Source organism: Hyla sarda, chromosome 8, assembly GCF_029499605.1.
Source record: "Hyla sarda isolate aHylSar1 chromosome 8, aHylSar1.hap1, whole genome shotgun sequence".
In the NCBI taxonomy this organism is placed as follows: domain Eukaryota; kingdom Metazoa; phylum Chordata; class Amphibia; order Anura; family Hylidae; genus Hyla; species Hyla sarda.
The window spans coordinates 99655856-99680615 of NC_079196.1; the positions used below are offsets into that span (position 1 = coordinate 99655856).

Genomic DNA, 24760 nt, shown 5'->3' on the forward strand with positions numbered 1-24760 from the left:
CCCATAGACTTGCATTGAGGGGGCGGGGCGTAACATCACATGGGACAGAGTTGTGATGTCACGATCTTCCGTTCCCGTGGGTCAGGAGCCAGAACCTCCAGCGCTGCCGGAAGCAGATACAGGTGGGTGCTGCATGGGACCCCCACGATCAGACATCTTATCCCCTATCCTTTGGATAGGGGATAAGATGTCTAGGGGTGGAGTACCCCTTTAAGGACCAGGGGAGGACTAATGCTAAGTTTCTAGAGAAGGCAAAAGCACAAGAAAAAAATGGCAAAAAATTACCATAACACAGGAAAAAGCAGTAGCAGTTTTTCTGTATGTTTTTGCAGGTAAAAAAAAAAGGGGGAAACCTAGCCTTAGGGATCTCTGGGAGCAGGAGTCTGGAGGAGGACTTAGGGTCTTGGGTCTGTAGTGCTCCGTCTTCTAGGCAGCCTTAATCTGGCCCTGATTGATGCTATGGACTGTCCCGCCCGTTCCCCAGACCTGAATCCGATGGAGCACATCTGGGACATCATGTCTCACTCCATCCATCAACGCCACATAGCATCACAGACTGTCCCGCCACCTCATCAGGACCATGCCCAGGCATTGTAGGGAGGTCATGTGGAGGAAACACACACTACTGAGCCTCATTTTGACTTGTTTTAAGGACATTACATCAAAGTTGGATCGGCCTGTAGTGTGGTTTTTCACTTAGATTTTGAGTGTGACTCCATATCCAGACCTCCATGGGTTGATAAATTTGATTTCCATTGATAATTTTTGTGTGATTTTGTTGTCAGCACATTCAACTATGTTTCATACGATTTGTTCATTCATTCATATCTAGGATGTGTTATCTTAGTGTTCCCTTTATTTATTTGAGTAGTGTATTATGAAGTCTACTAACTTTACAGCCCCTGTAGCATAGTCAAGTAAAAAAAAAAAAAAATAAATCCTGGAATACCCCTTTAAAGGAGTACTCCGGTGGAAAGCTTTTTTTTTTATTATTAACTGGTGCAAGAAAGTTAAACGGATTTGTAAATTGCTTCTATTAAAAAATCTTTATTCTTCCAATACATATTAGCTGCTGAATATTACAGAGGAAATTATTTTCTTTTTGGAACACAGAGTTCTCTGCTGACATCATGAGCACAGTGCTCTCTGCTGACATCTCTATCATATTTAAGAACTGTCCAGAGTAGAAGAAAATCCCGATAGCAAACATATGCTGCTCTGGACAGTTCCTAAAATGGACAGAGGTGTCAGCAGAGAGCACTGTGCTCGTGATGTCAGCAAAGAGCTTCTGTGTTCCAAAAAGAAAATCATTTCCTCTGTAGTACCCTTGCGGACCAAGGACAACTGTTCATAATAACACTATTCCCTAATGGTCATAGCCTTTTAGCAGAATAGTGTTGCCATACTGCAAAATTTGTTTAGAAATAATTTTAGGAACTCAACAAAGAGTTTAAGGTGTTGACTTCATATAAGGTAGGGACAAGGACTATTCATAAGTATTCAGAATATTGGGCAGACTAGATGGGCCAAATGGCTCTTATCTGCTGACACATTCTGTGTTTCTATGTTGACTGATCCATTGATGCCTCACCTCACAACTTACAGGATTTAAAAGATCTGCTGGAAACATCTTGTGCCAGATACCACACAACACATTCTAGTGGAGTCCATGCCCCAATGGATAAAAGATGTTTTGGCAGCATTAGGAGGACCTACAAAATATCATGCAGGTGGGTATAATGTTATGTCTGGTGCACATGAAGCACTCTGCCTGCTGCAGTTTGCATGTTCCAATTTACATCTGTTTACAACTATAATATATTTATGGGTTCAAATAATGGGTGATTAAAAAAGAATAATAATAATAATAATAAACTTATGTGTGTGCATCTTTATACAGAATACTCTAATAATGAACTAATGGAAAGAACATTTCTATTCTGTATGAAGAAAATAGATTTTTGTCTCCCTCTTCTGGAGGGAGAATAAAACAGCAAATAACTTCACTAACAGATCTGTATAGACTTTACAGTATAACACGAATACCATCCAAGAAAGGGTTTGTTTGGGGACTAGAGAGCTCTAATTGGTTCTGTAGAATTGCCATACAGGGAATGAGTACTCTTAACAACATTTCCAGATCTTCAAAGGCAAATAGCTGATAACATGTATTAACAGTCAATAGTAGATTTATTTTAAAGGGGTACTCTGGCCCTGAGACATCTTATCCCCTATCTAAAGGATAGGGGATAAGATGTCTCACCGTGGGGGTCCCGCCGTTGAGGACCCCCGCAATATTGTATTCGCCACCCACCTGTTCGAGCTGCATGCAGCGGTGCCAGCTCACAAACAGCCGGGTGGCGACCACGGGGCCGGAGTATCGCGACGTGGCGACTCCGCCCCCGCGTGACATCACCCCCGCCCCCGCTATGCAGGTCTATGGGAGGGGGCGTGATGGCAGTCAGGCCCCCTCCCATAGACCTGCATAGCAGGGGGTGACATCACACAGGGGAGGAATCGTGACGTCACGATACTCTGGCTCCGTGGTCGCCACCGGGCTGTTTGTGAGTTTGCACTGCGAACAAGATTGCGGGGCCCCCAGGAGTGAGACATCTTATCCCCTCTCCTTTGGATAGGGGATAAGATGTCTCAGGACCGGAGTACCCCTTTAAAAATGGAATATGGGCGATCTCTTGTGAACAACATTTTGCTGGTGTTCAGAAAATTAGGGAGACTATAATAAGTGTCTGAGTTCCCCTTTAAGTGAGCTGTATGGAAAATCTTTTGGTATTCAGTTTCCAGCCCTAGATTTGGGTTGTGTTTAGGTGTGGCCTGATCAGTTCTAACCACACTGAGCATTTCATTTCTTTTAACACTGACATTATATTTAAAAAAAGACATGAAAGATAAAAATCGTGGGGACCACTCTAAGTAATAATGTTAATAATATACCTATGTGTAATAATGTGTTAATGATTCTTCAAACAGCATAGGAATAACATGCCTACCAATATCAGATATGTAAATGCTGTTGCACAAGGGTCTGTAATGGTATATAATGAGAAAGCTAGGGTTAGCTGGAAAATGTGTGGAAATGGTTAAACAACTGGCTGATTGATCAGAAACAGGGGGTGGTCATTGACGGAACATACTGTGATAGGTGTGTCTCAACTCTCCCACAACATATGATGTCAGAGGATAAAAGAATCTAGCATGTTAAACCTCAATGCCAGGTAATTATTTTTGCAAGCGAGATAAGCAACCGACAGAAGAGTCAGGCACTGGCTTATTCTCCTCTTCTCATTGACATCGTATGTCAAATGCATTAGTATGGGGAGTACTGGAGCAATAGCCATAGGCCAAATGGATTTTCAAGGTATCTTGCCGTCTTAAGTTTGGTGCAGTAGAGCTGCAGGAGATCTGGGTACTAAATCCAGGGCTGGACTTAGAGATAATGGTATATTCACATCTCACAGATCAGCATGTCATAACATAATTATTGTCCTATTTACAAAGAGCTGGAAAATACAAATATATATAACATTGCTAAATTAGTCACAGTTGCAGTGTCATGGTCTATTATGTTTTCACAAAAAGAGAATCCAAGACAGCACATCCATAAAAGTGTCCCCTTTAGGCTAGGTCCACACTGTGTTAGTGCTTCTGTCAGAGATATCTGTGGGCATCCCAATGAAAATGTGACATACTGTAACTTATACTGACTCATTGCCAAAGAGAGTAACGGTCTATTCACACGGCACAGTTTGTGCCAGCGGAATTCCGCCTGAAGTGAAAGCCGATACAATGCTATGGGTTTCTGCACTCCCGTTGACACTTCGGAATTTTTGCTTGCGGAATTCCGCTAGCGGAATTCTGTCAACGGGACTGCGGAAACCCATAGAAGTATATAGGGCTTTCACTTCAGGCGGAATTCCGCCGGCAGAAATTTTGCCGAGTGAATAGCCCCTAAAACTAACCCCAAAATGTTCCTTAACTATATTAATAGTAAAAAGGTTAAAAATGAAAGTGTTGGCCCTTTAAAAAGTATAAGAGGGAGAAGTTATAGACGGCATCTGGAAAAAAGTGAGTATATTAAAAACATATTTCTTTACTGTATTTACAGTGAGATAAGATAAACTCCAGGAAGAAGTACAGTGCCGCCTAAAAAAAAAATCTAAATAGACAAATCACCAGGTCCAGATGGTATTCACCCCTGTGTTCTAAGGGAGTTAAGTAAAGTAATAGACAGACCCCCTATTTCTAATATTCTAGCACTCTATAGTGACAGGGTCTGTTCTCTGGAACTGGTGCATAGCAAATGTGGTGCCAGTATTTCAATAGGGGCCAAAAAGTGATCCCGAGAATTAAAGGCCAGTTGTTTTAACCTTCTATGTATGTTATGTAAATTGTTTGAGGGTTTTCTAAGAGATGCTATTTTGGAGTATCTCGCTGAAAATAAATGTATGATGGTATGTCAGCATGGGTTTATGAGGGATCGGTTCTGTCAAACTAACCTGATCAGCTTTTATGAGGAGGTGAGCTCTAGACTGGACCAAGGGGAATCGCTGGATGTCATATATCTTGATTTTTCAAAAGCATTTGATACGGTGCCACATCAAAGGTTGGTACATAGAATGAGAGGGGTTGGGCTGGGGGAAAATGTGTGCAAGTGGGTAAGTAACTGGCTCAGTGATAGGAAACAGAGGGTAGTTATTAATGGTACTTACTCTGAGTAGGTGACTTGTTACTTGTGGGGTACCACAGGGGTCAGTTTTGGGTCCTATTTTATATATTTATTAATGACCTTGTAGAGGGATTGTACAGTAAAGTATCAATCTTCGCAAATGACACTAAGCTCTGTAAAGTGGTTAACACAATTGAGGACAGTGCACTGTTACAAATGGATCTAGATAGGTTGGAGGTTTGGGCTGGGAAGTGGCAGATGAGGTTCTACACTGATAAATGTAAGGTTAATGCACATGGGGATAAAAAATCCAGGCTGGGATTATATATTAAATTGTAAAACACAGGGAATGACTGACATGGAAAAGTTAATTGTTAATAGTAAATTTAACTGTAGCAACCAGTGCCAGGAAGTTGCTTCCAAGGCAAATAAGATCATGGGTGCTTCAAAAGAGGCATAGATGCCCACAACAAGGAAATAGATATACCACTTTACCATTGCCCAGTTTTCACATCCCCCAGCCAGATCCGGTGACCGTATTAACAAATCGTGGTGTAAATGCACCCTAACAAGGGTGCACCCTCTACGCCTAGAGGAAAGAAAGTTTCTACACCAGCACAAATAGGGGGTTCTTTACTGTAAGAGCAGTGAGACTGTGGAACTCTCTTCCAGAGTGGGTGGTCATGGTAAACTCTGTAAAAGAGTTCAAAAGTGGCCTGGATGCATTTCTGGAGACTAATAACATTACAGGTTATCAATAATAGATTTATAGGGACAGAGTGTTGATCCAGGGATTTGATAGTAGCAAGGGTAAAAATAGGACGAGATAACGGTGCCTTTAAACTAGCCCAAGTTGAATTAAAAAAACAAAAAGGCTGTTTATTTAAGTGCAACTTAAGAAGTTTCAAAACTTCTTAAGTTGCACTTAAATAAACAGCCTTTTTGGTTTTTAAATTCCACCTGGGCTAGTTTTATTTCATTCAAGGAAGGCGCCGTTATCTCGTTCTATTTTTTTACCCTAGCTACTCTTACTTCACACCGGACCTGCCAGTCACGGTCAAGGACACAGAGGCAGGAGACTGGAAGAAGTTCCATGCTGGAACGAAACGGACGTTGTCTCTGGTAACTCGCGTCTCTTCACTCTATCCCCCACCTGTCTGCATCTACTTGTTTCTACGAGAAGTTTTAAAGTTTGAAGAATAAAGAAGTTTTTCATAAATGGCATCCGTCCTTTTCTGTCTCCTACAACTGCTAATATAAGCAATGTTTTGTACAACAGCAATCCCAGTGAGGTGGACCAGGTCCGGTAAGACATGCACTCTATACATATTTCTCTCATCCAGTGCTGTTGGTTTCTGCATATAGGTCTATTATGTCTCAAGACTGTGTTGATTTCTTCAGAAAGCACAACAGTCTCAGCTCCATAAACTCTGAATAATGTTTCTGCCAATTGTCTGCAGAGTGTATAAGTCAGTGCCGCCAAGCCATTGTGCGGGGGCACGATGGGAGAATCAAGGGTTTGGGGGTTAAAAGTGTAGCAGAGTGAATAAAATAAAATAGAAATAGAGTGAATAATTTCAGGTGACCCTTCTATGCTCTGATAAATCCCAAAGCCCTTTTTCCAAACACTCTTGATTTTTTTTAGCTTCTGATTATTTTTCATGGTTATTAAGGCTATTGACCTGTTTATACAATAGATACTGTGGCTGGGAATGACTAAAGCAAACACCTTCTTTTCACAGACTACAGCCAAACAACAAAAGGTATATTCTATGATAGAGCTGTAAAGGATGAGTGATCTGATTCCTACATATTAGTGTCTTGTGATATCATTTGGGAAAGGGAGCAATATAAACTCAAACATACAGGATGTCAGAGAGGTTCCCTTTAACAATGGCCTTCTTGAGTTGTGTACTTTTAGATAAGAATATTTTTGTAACATAAGGAGGAATTTATTACATCCTCTTCCTATCCTTATTTTATTGAAAGGGATATGATGCTGGTATTGGAGGACAGGAAGAAAGCCATGAAATATGGAAGAATGTCTTACCTGAAAAAACAACTGGACTATAACTGTTCCTAGTAGCTTTATGTACAATGCATTCAGAGAGTCTTCAATTTTTTTCACATTTTGTTATACTGTGTCCGTGTGTTAAAATCTATATTTCCCCCATCATTCTGCACTCAATACACAATAATAACAAATTAAAATCAGAATGTTAGAAATCTTTGCTAATTTACTGAAAAGGAAAAACTAAAATCTTGAATTGACATAAGTATTTAGACATTTTTACTCGGTACTAAGTTGAAGGACCTTTGGCAGCTATTACAGCCTCCAGTCTTCTTGGGGATGATGCCACAAGGTCTTTTCACCTGAATTTGGGGATTTTCTCACATTCTTCTCTGCAAATCCTCTCAAACTCTGCCAGGATGGATGGGGATCATTGGTGGAAGCCATTTTTTAGGTCTCTCCACAGATGTTCAATTGGGTTCAAGTCAGGGCTCCTACTGGGCCACTCAGGGACATTCACAGAGTTGTTCCTAAGTCCCTCCTGTGTTGTCTTGGCTGTGTCACTGTCTTGTTGGAAGGTGAACCATTAGCCCAGTCCAGTGCACTCTGGATCAGTTTTTTTATTTAGAATATCTCTGTACTTTGCTCCATTCAGCTTTATCTCAACTGATCAGTCTTCCTTTACTAGCTTCACTGTTTGATATATTGGGCAAGTGATGAGCAGTGCCTGGTTTCCTCCAGACATGATGCTTAGAATCAAGACCAGAATATTCAATCTGGGCTTAATCAGATCAGAGAATCTAATTTCTCACAGTCTAAGAGTCTTTTAAGTGTTTTTTTATTTTTATTTTATTTTTTTGCAAACTTCAGGTGGACTTTCATGAGTCTTTCTTGCAATAAAGCTGAGATGGTGGAGTGCTGCAGTGATGGTTAATCTTCTGGAGGTTTCTTCCATTTGTACACCAAATCTTTAGAGCTCTCATCTCTTGCAGGGGGTCTTCTCCCCTAAATACAAACTTTGGAACAGCCAGCTCTAGGAAGAGTCCGGGTTTTGCCAAACTTTTTTAATTTAAAAATTCTTTAAGAATATGGAAGCCACTATGCTCTTGAGAACTTTTAGTGCAGCAATAATTTTTTGTACCCTTCACCAGATTTGTGCCTCCGCACAATCCTCTCTCTGAGCTCTACAGGCAATTATTTTTCCATATGGCTTAGTTTTTGTAAAAATACATACAGACAGGTATATATCTTTCCAAATGATGTCCAATCAACTGAATTTACCAGATGTTGGCTCCAATCAAGGCATAGATACATCTCAGAGATGATTAGGAGACACGGGAGGCCTACAGAGCTAAATTTCAAGTGTACATAGCATGAAATTCTAAAATTCTGTATTCACATTCTTATTTGGGGGTATTGAGTGCAGACTGATGCTGGAAAACTTTAAGCCTGAATGTAATAGCAATCTCAGAAACAAATTCTTTGTTCAGGTAGACTCAGAAAATAGGCAATATATAATGTGGAAACCAACCCCTTATTAGCTGCATAGGACTGTTATGCTATATTAGGTAGACATAGTTTTTAATGCAGAAAACAAGCCCGTTAATAGTATGCGTCTTATGTTTTCAGTATCACAGGAGGGGTACGCATATAGGGTTTGCAGTCACTCCTTGGACTTTAGGAGCTTAACAACCTCTCTCTCACAGAAGAGTATCCCTGTCCAGTATTACCAGTGTACTGTGACATTACTGCTTATAATTTGTGTACTGTGAATTTGCTGTGTGCATTATGCTTGCAATATGATGTTACTTATTACCACTGTGCTATGACATCACTCTGGTTTGTGACATTTTAATTAGAGATGAGCGAACTTTTGAAAAATTCGATTCGGACGATTCGCAGAATTTTTCAAAAAAATTTGGTTTAATCTGAATTTCTGGCTATTTCTGGACTACAGAGAGCCTCAATAGGGGTGTAGAACACTTTACTTTGTTCTAACACGCATATGGAGTGTGCTGGGGTAGAGAAATAATACTATGTTATTCAGTATGACATACAGATTATGGGCATCGCTTTTAGAATCACTGCCGCAGAGCGGCACAATGAAAGAGCCTGGAGGTGGCATCAGTATGAGGAGACCATATAGTGGCTGAATGACACAGCGTGGAGGTGTTGGCAGCATGAGGAGACCATATAGTGGCTGAATGACACAGTGTGGAGGTGTTGGCAGCATAAGGAGACCATATAGTTGCTGAATGACACAGCCTGGAGCTGGCAACAGCATGAGTAGACACTAGGGCTCCACAATCCCTAAGATTAAAAGATGAATTTTGAAATTTAAATTGAAGATTTTTTAGGCCCAGGCCCAGCGGCATCAGTAAACCATATATTGGCTGAATGACTCAGCCTGGAGGTGGCACAATCATGAGGAGATCATATAGTGGCTGAATGACACAACCTGGAGTTGACTGAAGAATGAGGAGACCATATAGTGTCTGGCACAGCCTGGAGTTGGCAGAAGCATGAGGAAACCATTGAAATTTATGATTTTGAAATAGAAATGTAAGATTTTGAAATTGAAATTGAGGATTTTGAAATTTAAATTTTAACTCCAAAGTTTTAGTGTCCCGGGCCCCGGCGTGTGGGTACAAAAGACCAAATCTAACAAGGAGTCACATGTCACATGGCAGCACAATGGCTTAATGACACAGCCTGGAGGTGGCTGAATCATGAGACCATATAGTGGCTGAATTGCACAGCGTGGAGGTGGCTGAAGCATGAGGAGACCATCAAAATTTAAGATTTTGAAATTGAGGATTTTGAAATTGAAATTGAGGATTTTGAAATTGAAATTGAGGATTTTGAAATTGAGATTTTAACTCCCAAGTTTTAGTTCCCCTTTCACAGTATATAGACCCTTGACAGATTAACAGGTACAAAATAGTTCACTACTTAGATGTAGGTATGTGGCATGCACTTATGAGGGCAGAAAAATGCGGAACAGTACGCTTAAAAAAAACTTATTTTAGTAAAACACCACCCGGTGATTACTTTTGCCTGGACTTTCACAATATCTAGGCCCTTGACAGATTAACAGGTACAAAATAGTACACTACTTAGATGTACGTATGTGGTATGCACTTATGAGGGCAGAAAAATGCGGTACGGTACGCTTAAAAAAATGTACTTTAGTAAACCACCAGCCGGTGATTACTTTTGCCTGGATGTTCACAGTATCTAGGCCCTTGATAGATTAACAGGTACAAAATAGTACACTACTTAGATGTAGGTATGTGGTATGCACTTATGTGGGCAGAAAAATGCGGTACAGTACGCTTAAAAAAACTTATTTTAGTAAAACCCCAGCCGGTGATTAATTTTGCCTGGACTTTCACAGTATTAAGGCCCTTGACTGGTTAACAGGTACAAAATAGTACACTACTTAGATGTACGCATGTGGTATGCACTTATGAGGGCAGAAAAATGCGGTACAGTACGCTTAAAAAAAAAAAATTTCACATCCCCAGCAGTATACAACAGTGCTGCAGCACAAAAAAGCTGTGTACTAAACACAAAATTGAACTCTGTCAAAGACTATTAGGAATGGACTGCTGGGTATTATATCGTCTACACACTAGTGTAACCAGCAGATGATTTGTTGTGGAACAAAGACAGAATTGCGCTGAAAATGATTCCTGCCTCCTCTGCTAAGGTTTATGAAGTTGAGGCAGCTTGTTGAAATGTATGAGGCAACACACAGCTATCTGCCCCTCTCTGTAATACAATGCTGAAGAAAGTAACTGGGAGGTTAATGGCTGCAGTAAAAATCCCTTTCAGTGAAAAAAACACTGCTCTCTGTCCACCAGAACGTTGATGGAACTAGGATGTGAAACACTGCTTCCACAACCTTTTCTGTTTTACACGCACACAGCGATGTCCATCCTATCTCTATGCAGTGTAATAAATGATGTGACGAGCCGCAAAATGGCTGCCGAATATATAGGGCTGTGACATCACAGGGGTGACTGGCTGCTGATAGGCTGCATCCTGCATGTGATTCAAAGTCATCCCGCCTACTTCCCTTCCCGCCTTGCCTTCCCAGCGTTCCTTGCCCCATGTACTGACATGTGGATCCGCCATTTTAGATGCCCTGGAGCCTGGACCGCAGTAAATGGAGTTTAATGAAGCGATTTGCACAATAGAATTGCGGCGATATTCGTATTCGTTGCAAATCGTATATTTCATGAAATTCGTAAGGAATGTTTAGTTTTTTTGTTTTTTAAACGGGTTTGCCCACTTAAAAAAGATAATGGCCAACCTGTTTGTGGTTGACATCGATATTTAGGCTTTGAAAATAGCTGACGGCTGTGTTAAACAGTTTGCCAATGCCCCTTGGCATACAGTAAATGAGAAGTGGACAAATGGCATAGCACTGGGAGCTATGCTGTTAATGTGAACATCATAGATTGCAATGCTACAACCTTTGACCAACTCCCATTGATGTCAAAGAGTTACGCAATGTGCACCCGACCATCTCCACCAGCCACAAACAGGCTGGCCATATCTTTTATTTGTGGGCAAATCTTTCCAACTTAGTTCTGTGACATCACGGCACACAATATAACTTAATTATGACATCACAATGTTTATGATGCATATACTGTGACATTCTGTGTTTGTTATTCCTGTTTTGTCACTTGACTGTGCTCTATGACATCACTCTTTTATTCTCGGGCTGTTAGTTCCCTTTTTTTCATTGCCTCTGTGCTGACACTGTTTATCAGCCCTGTAAAATGTATCCCTTTTTATATTGTGCTAGCAGAGTACCTGGCATTGCCCTGTTTTCCCTACCTAATCCTTGTGGGAGAGGAAAAGCAACATAAGAGGAAGCTCTTGTCCTCATATCCCAACCCCCATATTCCCTTCTCATATCCCAATCTCATAGCATGTCCTCATGTCCCCTTCTCATATCCCAACCTCATATCCCATCCTCATATCCTGTCCTCGTATCCCATCCTTGTATCACATCCTTCATATCCGACCTCATATCTCAACCTCTTATCTCATCTTCATATCCCGTCCTCATATTCTGACCTCATATCCCGACCTTAGATTCCATCCTTATATGATGTCCTCATATCTTATCCTCATATCTCATCCTTGTATCCCAACCTTGTATTCAGTCCTCGGATCCTGACCTCATGTCTTGTCTTCAACTCCAGACTTCATTTCCCGTCCTCATATCCCAATCTCGTATCCTAACCTCGTATTCAGTCCTTGTATCCTGACCTCATATCTTGTCCTCAAATCCTGACTTCATATCCTGACCTCACATCCCAACTTCATATGCCATCTTCAATTGTGATGAAGAGATTGAAGGGAAAAAATAGAAGGGTCGTGGCTTCGCTGGAGGGGGCATGGCTGCTTACAAGCTAGACTGACGCACTCACACTAAAGATGCAAAATAGAGCTTGTAAAGGAAACCAGCGGAAGTCTCATAGATTTACATAGCCTTTAGACAAAAAACCCAACCCCCACATAAAAGTATGTTAGGGTTAATTTAACTATCCTATATATTTAGTTGACATATATAAGTGTACCAAGGTTCATTGAAATATCGACAGCCGTTTGGAAGTAATGCTGGAACATACATACACATACACACTTAAGAGTTTTATACATTTGTGGTCAGGACTTTGAACCGTGCATGGGCTTACCTGTTATCTCCTGCCAAGGCCACCTGCAAGAAACTAGATTACCAAGACCTAACCCAAAACTCTGCTTATAACATAGAACAGCGGTTGAGGTGTGCCTGAAAACCGCGTCGAGGGTCAGCCTATAGAGGGCATTCCCTTATGTATGGTGATGAAGAAAAGGGTGAGGAGGGTGGGTTTCGCCAACCCAGCATACGCCCAGAGGGAGGGGCCGATGGATGTTAAATAGCCAAAGCCCCTCCCACAAATTCAGCCTGATAGGCTTCCCACTTGTGGTCAGGACTTTGAACCGTGCATGGGCTTACCTGTTATCTCCTGCCAAGGCCACCTGCAAGAAACTAGATTACCAAGACCTAACCCAAAACTCTGCTTATAACATAGAACAGCGGTTGAGGTGTGCCTGAAAACCGCGTCGAGGGTCAGCCTATAGAGGGCAAAAATACACCACCAGTTAGGGTAATTAAGTATCATTTATTTATAGTGCCAAAAATTGAAATGCTTCTGCCATTTCCCTTGAGGGATCTGGGACATAAGTGGTATATGCATCAGACCGCCACCTCCCCAACTTCTGGATGACATGTACAGGCACTTTGTGCCTGGAGGCCGCCGATGCTGCTCCTATGCGGAATGAGTGCCCTGAGAACTCTCTGGGGTTGTGTCCTAAATTACCAAGCAGCGTGCGGACATGCGATGTGAAAAGAGAAGTGGTAAGAGCACCTCCACCGAAAGGCAACAGTGGCGACTCCGGAGGCTTATCATGGAGGAACTCAACCAGTTGTGCCAACACTGCCACCGGGCACCAGTTATTACCTGAAGGAAAATACTTAACCACCGCCCCCCACCTACAAGTTTTTGTGACAGACAGTGAAACTTCGAACCAAGAACCCTGCCACCTTAAATGAGCCTTCTGTGGATGTGTCGCTCCCCGCCTGACACATGAAAATTCACCCGGCCGGAGGAAGCCATAGAAGGCTAGATAAATGGCAGATTTGATTATCAGACTGCGCTCGAAGCCAAACGGGTTATTGGCTAATGCGTCAGACATGGCTCGGAACAGCTCGCCGCTGATCGGTTTCCTGAGAGTTGGCGCTGTGGCGCTACGAGCCACCACCCCTCTGAGCGCAGCCTTGACCGCCTGAGATGATAAGATAGATGGCCTGTCTGGGTGAGATAAAGAAATGAAATGCTGAATGCCCGAAAGGTAAGATTTGATAGTGCTATGAGACAGGTGCAGAGAAGAGTGGCAGAAACCGATGAAAGATAGAATGATAGTGGTGTCGTAAGAAAAGGGGATACTATGCTGCGACAGATATGCCTTGAAGGTGTCGTGTGCTGCATGATAGGCCTTCCTGGTATTGGGGGCTAAGGCGTCCGACATTAACTCCCGGGCCACCTGTGTGTAATGATTCAGTCCAAGATTAATTGTGCCAGGCAAGGGGGTTGTGTTCCTACTGCGTCTGCTTGCGGAGCCACCTGTGAAAAGAGATTGAAATTAGCTCTGGACAGAGCATCTGCAGCCGTGTTGTCTACCCCCGGTATGTGTCTGGCTACAAAATTGAAATTGTGTTGTAAGGACACCCAGACTAGTCTGCGCATGAATGACATAACAGTAGCATGCCCGGAACTGCCCTTGTTGACTATGGCAACTGTCGCCTGATTGTCACACTGAAACTCCACCGTCTGCCCTGACCATTTGTCGCCCCATGTCACTGCAGCTGCTACAATGGGGAAAACCTCAAAAAGTGCCGAGGTGCTGCTGAAGCCTGCCAGAGCCATTACCTGTTTGGACCATTGGCCCGCCATCCACCTGCTGCCCCACACTGCACCATAACCGATGGAAGATGACGCGTCAGTGCAGATCTTGGGGGACAACTCGGAGGCTGGCGGGACAAACATGGCCGTCCCATTCCATTGTGCCATGAACCTATCCCACATGTTCAGGTCAGCCAGGGCTTCATGATCTAACCAAACCCTACTGTGTTGATGAGGGACACCATGCAGCAAAGACAATATTCTGGATACAAACGCTCTACCCTGCGGGATTGCTCGCATAGCAAATGCCAGCATTCCCAGCAAGCTCTGCAACTCGCCCTTGGTCGTGACCTGTGAGACCGTGTACTTATGAATAGTGTCTCTGATACGGTTGAGTTTGTCAGTGGGCAAGCTGACTTGCATTGCGACTGAATCTAGGATTACTCCCAGAAATGTGAGACACTTAGTTGGACCGACCGTTTTCTTGGGAGACACTGGCACCCCAATATCAGTGAACAGTTTTAGCAATCTGACCAACTGGTCCGGCTCTTCCCTCGGGCGACTGAGCAGAAGAAAGTCATCCAAGTAATGGATGACCTGGCTGCATCCAGAGACATTAACCAGCAGCCAGTGCAATGCCTGGGCCAGTTGGTCAAACAGCCACGGGCTGCTCTTGCATCCGAACGTCAACTTGGAAGCAAAGTAATATGCCCCTTGCCATTTGAGCCCAAACCATTGCCACTGGTCCCTGTGCAATGGCAGCAACTTGAAGGCGTCAGTGATATCCGCCTTCGCCATCCAAGTCCCTGGGCCGAGCGCCAAGATGACCTGAATAGCCTGGTCTATGGAAGAATAATGCATGCTAAACTCCTCGGATGGAATGAGAGAGTTGATACTGGGAATACGTGACCCATGAGGAGCCGACAAGTCAAATATCAGTCTCTTTTCCCATTGAACTTGCCTGTTACCACCCCTACCGGACTGACCCTCCAAGACCTGAATGGAGAAACTAACAAGGGGCCAATCATATAACCTTTCATTAGCTCAGCATTTATTAATTCAGTGACCACAGCGGGATCGTTTACGGCAGATAACAGATTGTCGCATTCAAATGTGGCCTGCGGCAGTGTGACCATGCCGGCGTGGAAGCCTCTAACAAAACTATTAATCAACCATTGGACCCAATCTGGGTCCGGGTGATCCGCGAGCAGAGCGGCCAGGACTGGGGTACGTACCCCGCCTAGTCATGCTGGCCCTTTCTGCCTACAAGCAGAGCCCGGATGTGCCCTGAAGCAGTAGAAGCAGACGTGTAATAACCTGCAATTGCTGAAGTTGCACGAAGACATGTTATAGTTGTTACAAATTTGTGAGCCTCCGAGGTAGTGTACTGGACGGCCCAACTTATCCACGGCAGGTGCGGACCTGCTGAAACTGTCCGTGGAAGTGGACGGTCTGATAGTGCCCTGCTCGCCCTGTTGAGCCAGCCCTACACACCACGCCGTAGTATGCGTGATTGATTGACAGGCGGCACATGCGGGGAATTTGAGATTTGCGAAGTGGCTGCAGAACATCTGTGAATCTTCGATGCTCCAGTCTGTGAGATACCCATCTTGGCTGAAGGCCGCCGCTGCCATGGCTGAGAAACTTCTATGATAATCGTAGAAATGGGTACCACCGTATTTGTAAGCGTATTCCGTAACCCTCAGCAAATACAGGTCGAGCTCCTCTCTGCGCTCCGGCCTGGCTGAGCATATCACCTCCCTGTATTTGCTGAAGGCAATGACAAACTCGTGGATATTTAGCTTCCGTTTCAGCCTGGTGTCCTTACTCTTAAGGACAACAGATAAGTCAGCGCATGCTACCGTTCTAGTGTCCTCAACGTCAAAGGCAGATAGCAACAGGGCCGCCAAATTGATGTCCTTCCCTTCCAGTATGTCTTTCCTCAGGGCCGCTGGGACAAATGGACTGGTGACACCCTTGGTGGCCCAGAGCGCCTACCTGGGTTGCCTACCGGAACAGGGGCAGACATCTGTGTAGGCGTTGGCGCCTGCAATACTGCTGGAGCTGGAGGCCCCTGAATGCCCCTTCTCTCCAGAGAATCCAGCCTGCCCAACATGGAAGTCATCATTGCATGCAGTTCAGAGAGGGTGGACTGGCTCGAGGTCCCCTCCTGACTGTCGCCAGCCCCCTGATCCGCCATGAGGAGTTTGTACAACTCTGCTTTTCGGGCGGTTGCTGGAAATGGAATTGCTCTCTTGCGCAACTCCTCCATCAATTTAGGGATCGTCCAAGCCCTGTAAGCTGCAGAGGAGGGCGTCCCTCGCACGGAGCTTCTAGCTGGTGTATCAGGGATGGACATCGGGTCCTCTATGTCTGACACGTGAGACATGACCTGTCCGGGCCGTAACGGGTGCCGGGGAAACAAAACGGTAATCGTGAGTCGACAGATATGAGAAACGTGTACCCCCCTCGCTGAGTACTGACTGACCTTACCACCACTGTAACACAACAGTAAGACGTCTGAACGAACAGCAAATCGACTGTAACCCTGCAAACAACCGAATACATACTTAATGTTATCTTACAGCTGCAGACTGCCCGTGAAATGTGGCCGAACCCAAGAGTGCTGACCGTAGTGCCAGTGCGACCCCAGAGTACCACCTGAATAGTATGAAACGAGGCCTGACCGTGTGTCTGACCGAGAATGTGTGCATGACGCGTATAGTCATGAATAATTGAACCGTGAACACATCCTGACTGCGAGTCAAGATTACAGTGTGCACCGTTTCTAACTAACTAGCGATGGCTCTGAAGACGTGTCAGCAACCACCGCAGGCGAGTGGTCACCCTTGAAGAAGAGTCAAGATCGCAGTGACCACTACCTGTGTAAACGAAATGCACTGTATGCGTGACAGTAGCAATGACGCCTTGAACCCTATCTGACATGTCGAGTCAGATATACAGTAATTCAGGGCCTATGTGTAACAGCAGTAGTGCGTAACCTTAACTAATGTAACAGGAGTATCAAGCATTTGACTGAAATGACGTGAACTAGCGTCTGCTAGCGAAAGTGATGACCACCGTGAAACGTGAATAAATAACATGAACAACCGCCGTACGGTTGGTACTGACCGTAGCCAAATTTGCAATGACCAGGAACGTAACGACCACCTAACTGGATATAGCCCACCTAAACTGCAAGAGAAACTAACAATGTACTAACCATATGGTTTACGCGCCACCTACTACCTCTGACCCCATACCTGCTGACCCCCCCTTACCCCCCCCCCCCCTATGCCTGAAACTACCCCCAACCCCACGCTTCTGACCCGTTACCCCGATATGCATGACCTCCCCCCCCCCCTAAACCGAGCCCCAGTGATATGAATTATCGTATTATAAACTTTACAAGCTGCCCCTTGTCTGTGATAGTGCATGTGTCAGGAACCGTGGCCTGACACCGGTGCACCATGAGCCAGCCCCTATTACTGTATGGTACCAATACTCTCTGTAAGCCTAACATTTCCTCACACACACACCTTTTTTTTTTTTTTTTTTTTTCGCGCCACCTGCTGGCCATCCGTGGAGCTATACCGTCGGCTCACTGGCATGCTGTGACTCCGCCCGTTCAGAGCCCCGTGTTGCACGTGAGACGCCGGCACAGGGAGACCCACGTGGGTCGCGTCTCCCCGCGCTTGCCATGCCGCCAGCTGCTGCTGGACCCAGAGACCGTATGCGCTGCGGCCAGCCCGGGCATGCGCTGCACCGACGGACCGCCGCCTAACATAACACGCTGGGTGCCGGAGCCTGCCCGCCAAACGAGGGGAGCAATAGCAACAGACCAGGGCCCCAGTAAAGGAACCTGCCGGTCACCCGGCACTTACCTGCACCACCACACACCTGACCCAGCGTACGCAACGAAAGAACCCCCGCAATTTCGCCAACCCAGCATACGCCCAGAGGGAGGGGCCGATGGATGTTAAATAGCCAAAGCCCCTCCCACAAATTCAGCCTGATAGGCTTCCCACATAGATTATGACATCACTGTATTCATTATTCCTGTATTGTGACATAACTGTAGTATTATAGTTGCACTGTGACTGTGTATTATCCATGTGATTAGATATCACTGAATACATTATCAGGGCCTTGTAATGTAACTGTTACAATTATTCTGTGTTCTGTGTTAACTTTCAGGGTTATAAAATGGAGGAAAAAAAGCGGAGGTAGCGCCGGGTGCGGTGTAGGTCTTTATCCGGTATAGGTGGGTACCCAGGTGGGGGTAGCGTGTTCCTTGCCGGTGATGGTAGCTTGGTATGCAGGCCAGCAGCGTGAGGACGGAGCCCAGAGGAGAGTCCGTAGAGTAATGTAGAAGTATTGGAGAGAAAAAGCTGCGTTGGCGCTCCCAAGGAAGTGACCCAAGTCGTGGGTAGTGATGCAAACAGCATAATAAATCAAAGATAATAATAAATATAATATAATATATATAAATATAATTATAAATATAAAATATAAAAAAAATAATAATATATGTATTATTTTCTTTGATTTCTTATGCTGTAAGAATAAATTATTTTGCATCAATACCCACGACTTGCGTTACTTCCTTGGGAGCGCCAAAGCAGCTTTTTCTCTCCAATACTTCTACACTTTCAGGGTTGTAAGAGCATACTAAAAATAGCTGTAAACATATTTTGCATTGGGGTCAACCAACCATCTTATGTGTATGGAGACCTCCCAACTCTTCCCGGATGCCAGATGTCAGGGGAGAGCTAAATCAGGTAAGCTGTATTTAAAAATGTCCAATTCTTTAGATAAGCCATCACTAAAGGTGTCTGGTACTGTTTCTCTCCCCTCTATGGAGTCAGTCAAACCTAATTAAAAATGTATGGCTTGCTTAAAGGGCTACTCCTTCGCTAAGACATCTTATCCCCTATCCAAAGGATATGGGATAAGATGCCTGATCTTGGGGGTCCTGCTGCTGGGTACCCACGTAATCTTTCAAGCAGAGCCCCATTACCATCAGCCCCCGGAGCATGCTAACTTCGGGTCTGATGACTGCCGATCATGGGGCCGGAGTATTGTGACGTCACGGCTCTGCCCCGTGTCACATCATGCTCCGCCCCCTCAATGCAAGCCTATGGGAGGGGGCGTGATAATCAGTCATCAGATCCGGAGCAAACATGCTCCAGGGGCTGATAGTAACGGGGTGCTGCGTGAAAGATCATGGGGGTCCCCAGCGGCGGGACCCCCCGCGATCAGGCATCTTATACCCTATCCTTTGGATAGGGGATAAGATGTCTTAGTGCCGGAGTACCCCTTTAAAGGGATATTCCTATCTCCCCAATCTCACTGAAACATGGCTTTCTAGCGGTGGTTGGGAAGCTTAAAAAACAGCAGAGCCAGCTGTCTTACATACAGTAATATGCATATCTCTCATTGACATAAATGAGTTACTGTATGTAAACAGCGAATCTTTCGCTGCTACGCTGTTTTACACAACTCCAATTAAAATCAATGGAAGTTACAGAATTTGAGTTAAGACAGCCAGCTCAGCTGTATTCGGCTTTCTAGCCATCTCGGAAAGCCGCACACAGTCCGGAGGGGGCTGCAAAGCCATGTTTTAACAAGATGGAAGTTTCCCTTTAAATCACAGTTCCACATCAGAGATCTGCTTACCTGTTTTGTAGTTTGGAAGTTGTGATACTCCAGGCCACGTTTCCTCTGTCGGTGTTCCTATAACCTGTAAGAAATAGCTTGTCATTAAAACATTGTAAGAAAAATATCTGGTACAATTCCCTACACCTGGAATCAAAGGGGTATTTCTATATATAACCTTATAGTGCATGTTAAAATACACATTTTTTGCAAGCAGTTATAATAATCTTTCTTGCATCCATTCAAAGATATGGGCTTTTGTTACCTTCCCTTGTTGACAGCTCATTGTCTCGGGACACTGTATGGAATAACACAAACTAACAGATATAATAACTAAAGATACATGTTACGCAGAGCGCTCCGGGTCCCCGCTCCTCCCTGGAGCGCTCGCAACATCCTCGCATTTGCAGCGCCCCGGTCAGACCTGCTGACCGGGTGCGCTGCAATATCTCTCTCAGCCGGGATGCGATTCGCGATGCGGGAGGCGCCCGCTCGCGATGCGCATCCCGGCTCCCGTACCTGACCCGTTCCCCGTCGGTCTTGTCCCGGCGCGCGCGGCCCCGCTCCTTAGGGCGCGCGTGCGCCGGGTCTCTGCAATTTAAAGGGCCACTGCGCCACTGATTGGCGCAGCAGGCTTAATTAGTGTGTTCACCTGTGCACTCCCTACTTATACCTCACTTCCCCTGCACTCCCTCGCCGGATCTTGTTGCCATTGTGCCAGTGAAAGCGTTTCCTTGTGTGTTCCTAGCCTGTGTTCCAGACCTCCTGCCGTTGCCCCTGACTACGATCCTTGCTGCCTGCCCTGACCTTTTGCTACGTCCGACCTTGCTCTTGTCTACTCCCTTGTACCGCGCCTATCTTCAGCAGTCAGAGAGGTTGAGCCGTTGCTGGTGGATACGACCTGGTTGCTACCGCCGCTGCAAGACCATCCCGCTTTGCGGCGGGCTCTGGTGAATACCAGTAGCAACTTAGAACCGGTCCACCAACACGGTCCACGCCAATCCCTCTCTGGCACAGAGGATCCACCTCCAGCCAGCCGAAGCGTGACAGTAGATCCGGCCATGGATCCCGCTGAAGTCCCACTGCCAGTTGTCGCCGACCTCACCACGGTGGTCGCCCAGCAGTCGCAACAGATAGCGCAACAAGGCCACCAGCTGTCTCAACTGACCGTGATGCTACAGCAGCTATTACCACAACTCCAGCAACAATCTCCTCCGCCAGCTCCTGCACCTCCTCCACAGCGAGTGGCCGCTTCCGGCCTACGATTATCCTTGCCGGATAAATTTGATGGGGACTCTAAGTTTTGCCGTGGCTTTCTTTCGCAGTGTTCCCTGCACTTGGAGATGATGTCGGACCAGTTTCCTACTGAAAGGTCTAAGGTGGCTTTCGTAGTCAGCCTTCTGTCTTGGAAAGCTCTGTCATGGGCCACACCGCTCTGGGACCGCAATGACCCTGTCACTGCCTCTGTACACTCCTTCTTCACGGAGATTCGTAGTGTCTTTGAGAAACCTGCCCGAGCCTCTTCTGCTGAGACTGCCCTGCTGAACCTGGTCCAGGGTAATTCTTCTGTTGGCGAGTACGCCATCCAATTCCGTACTCTTGCCTCCGAATTATCCTGGAATAATGAGGCCCTCTGCGCGACCTTTAAAAAAGGCCTATCCAGCAACATTAAAGATGTGCTGGGCGCACGAGAAATTCCTGCTAACCTGCATGAACTTATTCATCTGGCCACCCGCATTGACATGCGTTTTTCCGAAAGGCGTCAGGAGCTCCGCCAGGATATGGACTTTGTTCGCACAAGGCGTTTTCTCTCCCCGGCTCCTCTCTCCTCTGGTCCTCTGCAATCCGTTCCTGTGCCTCCCGCCGTGGAGGCTATGCAAGTTGACCGGTCTCGCTTGACACCTCAAGAGAGGACACGACGCCGCAGGGAGAATCTGTGCCTGTACTGTGCCGGTACCGAACACTTCTTGAAGGATTGTCCTATCCGTCCTCCCCGCCTGGAAAGACGTACGCTGACGCACAAAGGTGAGACAGTTCTTGATGTCAACTCTGCTTCTCCACGCCTTACTGTGCCTGTGCGGATATCTTCCTCTACCTTCTCCTTCTCTGCTATGGCCTTCTTGGATTCCGGATCTGCAGGAAATTTTATTTTGGCCTCTCTCATCAACAGGTTCAACATCCCGGTGACCAGTCTCGCCAGACCCCTCTACATCAATTCTGTTAACAATGAAAGATTGGACTGTACCGTGCGTTACCGCATGGAACCTCTCCTAATGTGCATCGGACCTCATCACGAAAAAATTGAATTTTTGGTCCTCTCCAACTGCACTTCTGAAATTCTTCTTGGATTACCGTGGCTTCAACGCCATTCCCCAACCCTTGATTGGTCCACAGGAGAAATCAAGAACTGGGGTACTTCTTGTCTCAAGGACTGTCTTAAACCGGTTCCCAGTACTCCCTGCCGTGACCCTGTGTTTCCCCCTGTATCCGGTCTTCCTAAGGCTTATATGGACTATGCTGACGTTTTTTGCAAAAAGCAAGCTGAGACTTTACCTCCTCACAGGCCTTATGACTGTCCTATTGACCTCCTCCCGGGTACTACTCCACCCCGGGGCAGAATCTATCCTCTGCCTGCTCCAGAGACTCTTGCCATGTCAGAGTACATCCAGGAAAATTTAAAAAAGGGGTTTATCCGCAAATCCTCCTCTCCTGAAGGAGCTGGATTTTTTTGTTGTGTCCAAAAAAGATGGCTCCCTACATCCTTGCATTGATTACCGCGGACTTAATAAAATCACGGTAAAAAACCGCTACCCCTTACCTCTTATCTCGGAACTCTTTGATCGCCTACAAGGTGCCCACATCTTTACCAAACTGGACTTAAGAGGTGCTTATAATCTCATCCGCATCAGGGAGGGGGACGAATGGAAGACTGCATTTAACACCAGAGATGGACACTTTGAGTATCTGGTCATGCCCTTTGGCCTGTGCAACGCCCCTGCCGTCTTCCAAGACTTTGTTAATGAAATTTTTCGTGATCTCTTATATTCCTGTGTTGTGGTTTATCTGGACGATATTCTGATTTTTTCTGCCAACTTAGAAGAACACCGCCAGCATGTCCGCATGGTTCTTCAGAGACTTCGAGACAATCAACTTTATGCCAAAATGGAGAAATGTCTCTTTGAATGTCAATCTCTTCCTTTCCTAGGATACTTGGTCTCTGGCCAGGGACTACAAATGGACCCAGATAAGCTATCTGCTGTATTAGATTGGCCACGCCCCTCCGGACTCCGTGCTATCCAAAGTTTTTTGGGGTTCGCCAATTATTACAGACAATTTATTCTACACTTTTCCACTATTGTGGCTCCTATCGTGGCTTTAACCAAGAAAAATGCCAATCCCAAGTCCTGGTCTCCCCAAGTGGAAGACGCATTTAAACATCTCAAGTCTGCCTTTTCTTCTGCTCCCGTGCTCTCCAGACCTGACCCATCTAAACCCTTCCTATTGGAGGTAGATGCCTCCTCAGTGGGAGCTGGAGCGGTCCTTCTACAAAAAAATTCTTCCGGGCATGCTGTTACTTGTGGTTTTTTTTTCTAGGACCTTCTCTCCGGCGGAGAGAAACTACTCCATCGGGGATCGAGAACTACTGGCCATTAAATTGGCGCTTGAGGAATGGAGGCATCTGCTGGAGGGATCAAAATTTCCAGTTATCATATACACCGATCACAAGAATCTCTCCTATCTCCAGTCTGCCCAACGACTGAACCCTCGCCAGGCCAGGTGGTCGTTGTTCTTTGCCCGTTTTAACTTTGAAATTCATTTTCGCCCTGCCGACAAGAACATTAGGGCCGATGCCCTCTCTTGTTCTTCGGATGCCTCTGAAGTAGAGCTCTCTCCGCAACACATCATTCCTCCTGACTGTCTGATCTCCACTTCTCCAGCCTCCATCAGGCAAACTCCTCCAGGGAAGACCTTCGTTTCTCCACGCCAGCATCTCGGGATTCTCAAATGGGGACACTCCTCCCACCTCGCAGGCCATGCGGGCATCAAAAAATCCTTGCAACTCATCTCTCGATTTTATTGGTGGCCGACTCTGGAGACGGATGTTATTGATTTTGTGCGGGCCTGTACTGTCTGTGCCCGGGATAAGACTCCTCGCCAGAAGCCTGCTGGCCTCCTTCATCCTCTGCCTGTCCCCGAACAGCCTTGGTCACAGATTGGTATGGACTTTATTACAGACTTGCCCTTATCCCGTGGCAACACAGTTGTTTGGGTGGTCGTTGATCGATTTTCCAAGATGGCACATTTTATTCCTCTTCCTGGTCTTCCTTCAGCGCCTCAGTTGGCAAAGCAATTTTTTGTACATATTTTTCGCCTTCACGGTTTGCCCACGCATATCGTCTCGGATAGAGGCGTCCAATTCGTGTCTAAATTCTGGAGGGACCTCTGTAAACAGCTCAAGATTAAATTAAACTTCTCTTCTTCTTATCATCCCCAATCCAATGGGCAAGTAGAAAGAATTAATCAGGTCCTGGGTGACTATTTACGGCATTTTGTTTCCTCCCGCCAGGATGACTGGGCAGATCTTCTACCATGGGCCGAATTCTCATCCAACTTCAGAATCTCCGAATCTTCTGCTAAGTCCCCATTTTTCGTGGTGTACGGCCGTCACCCTCTTCCCCCCCCCCCTCCCTACTCCCTTGCCCTCTGGTTTGCCCGCTGTGGATGAAGTGACTCGTGATCTTTCCACCATATGGAAAGAGACCCAAAATTCTCTTTTACAGGCTTCATCCCGGATGAAAAGATTTGCCGATAAGAAAAGAAGAACTCCCCCCATTTTTGCTCCCGTAGACAAGGTATGGCTCTCCGCTAAATATGTCCGCTTTCGTGTCCCCAGTTACAAACTGGGACCACGCTATCTTGGTCCTTTCAAAGTCTTGTGCC

General features: G+C 45.6%; 1 protein-coding gene across 5 annotated transcripts in view; it reads right to left on the reverse strand.

Annotated features, from left to right (window-relative positions):
- CDK15 (cyclin dependent kinase 15) overlaps positions 1-24760 on the reverse strand; it is a 305671-nt gene that overhangs the window by 144001 nt on the left and 136910 nt on the right. For all 5 annotated transcript variants that reach the window (XM_056536951.1, XM_056536949.1, XM_056536950.1 and 2 more), the window contains one exon: positions 19841-19904. In XM_056536951.1, coding sequence (XP_056392926.1) covers positions 19841-19904 — 64 coding nt within the window. The remainder of the gene's footprint in view (positions 1-19840; positions 19905-24760) is intronic.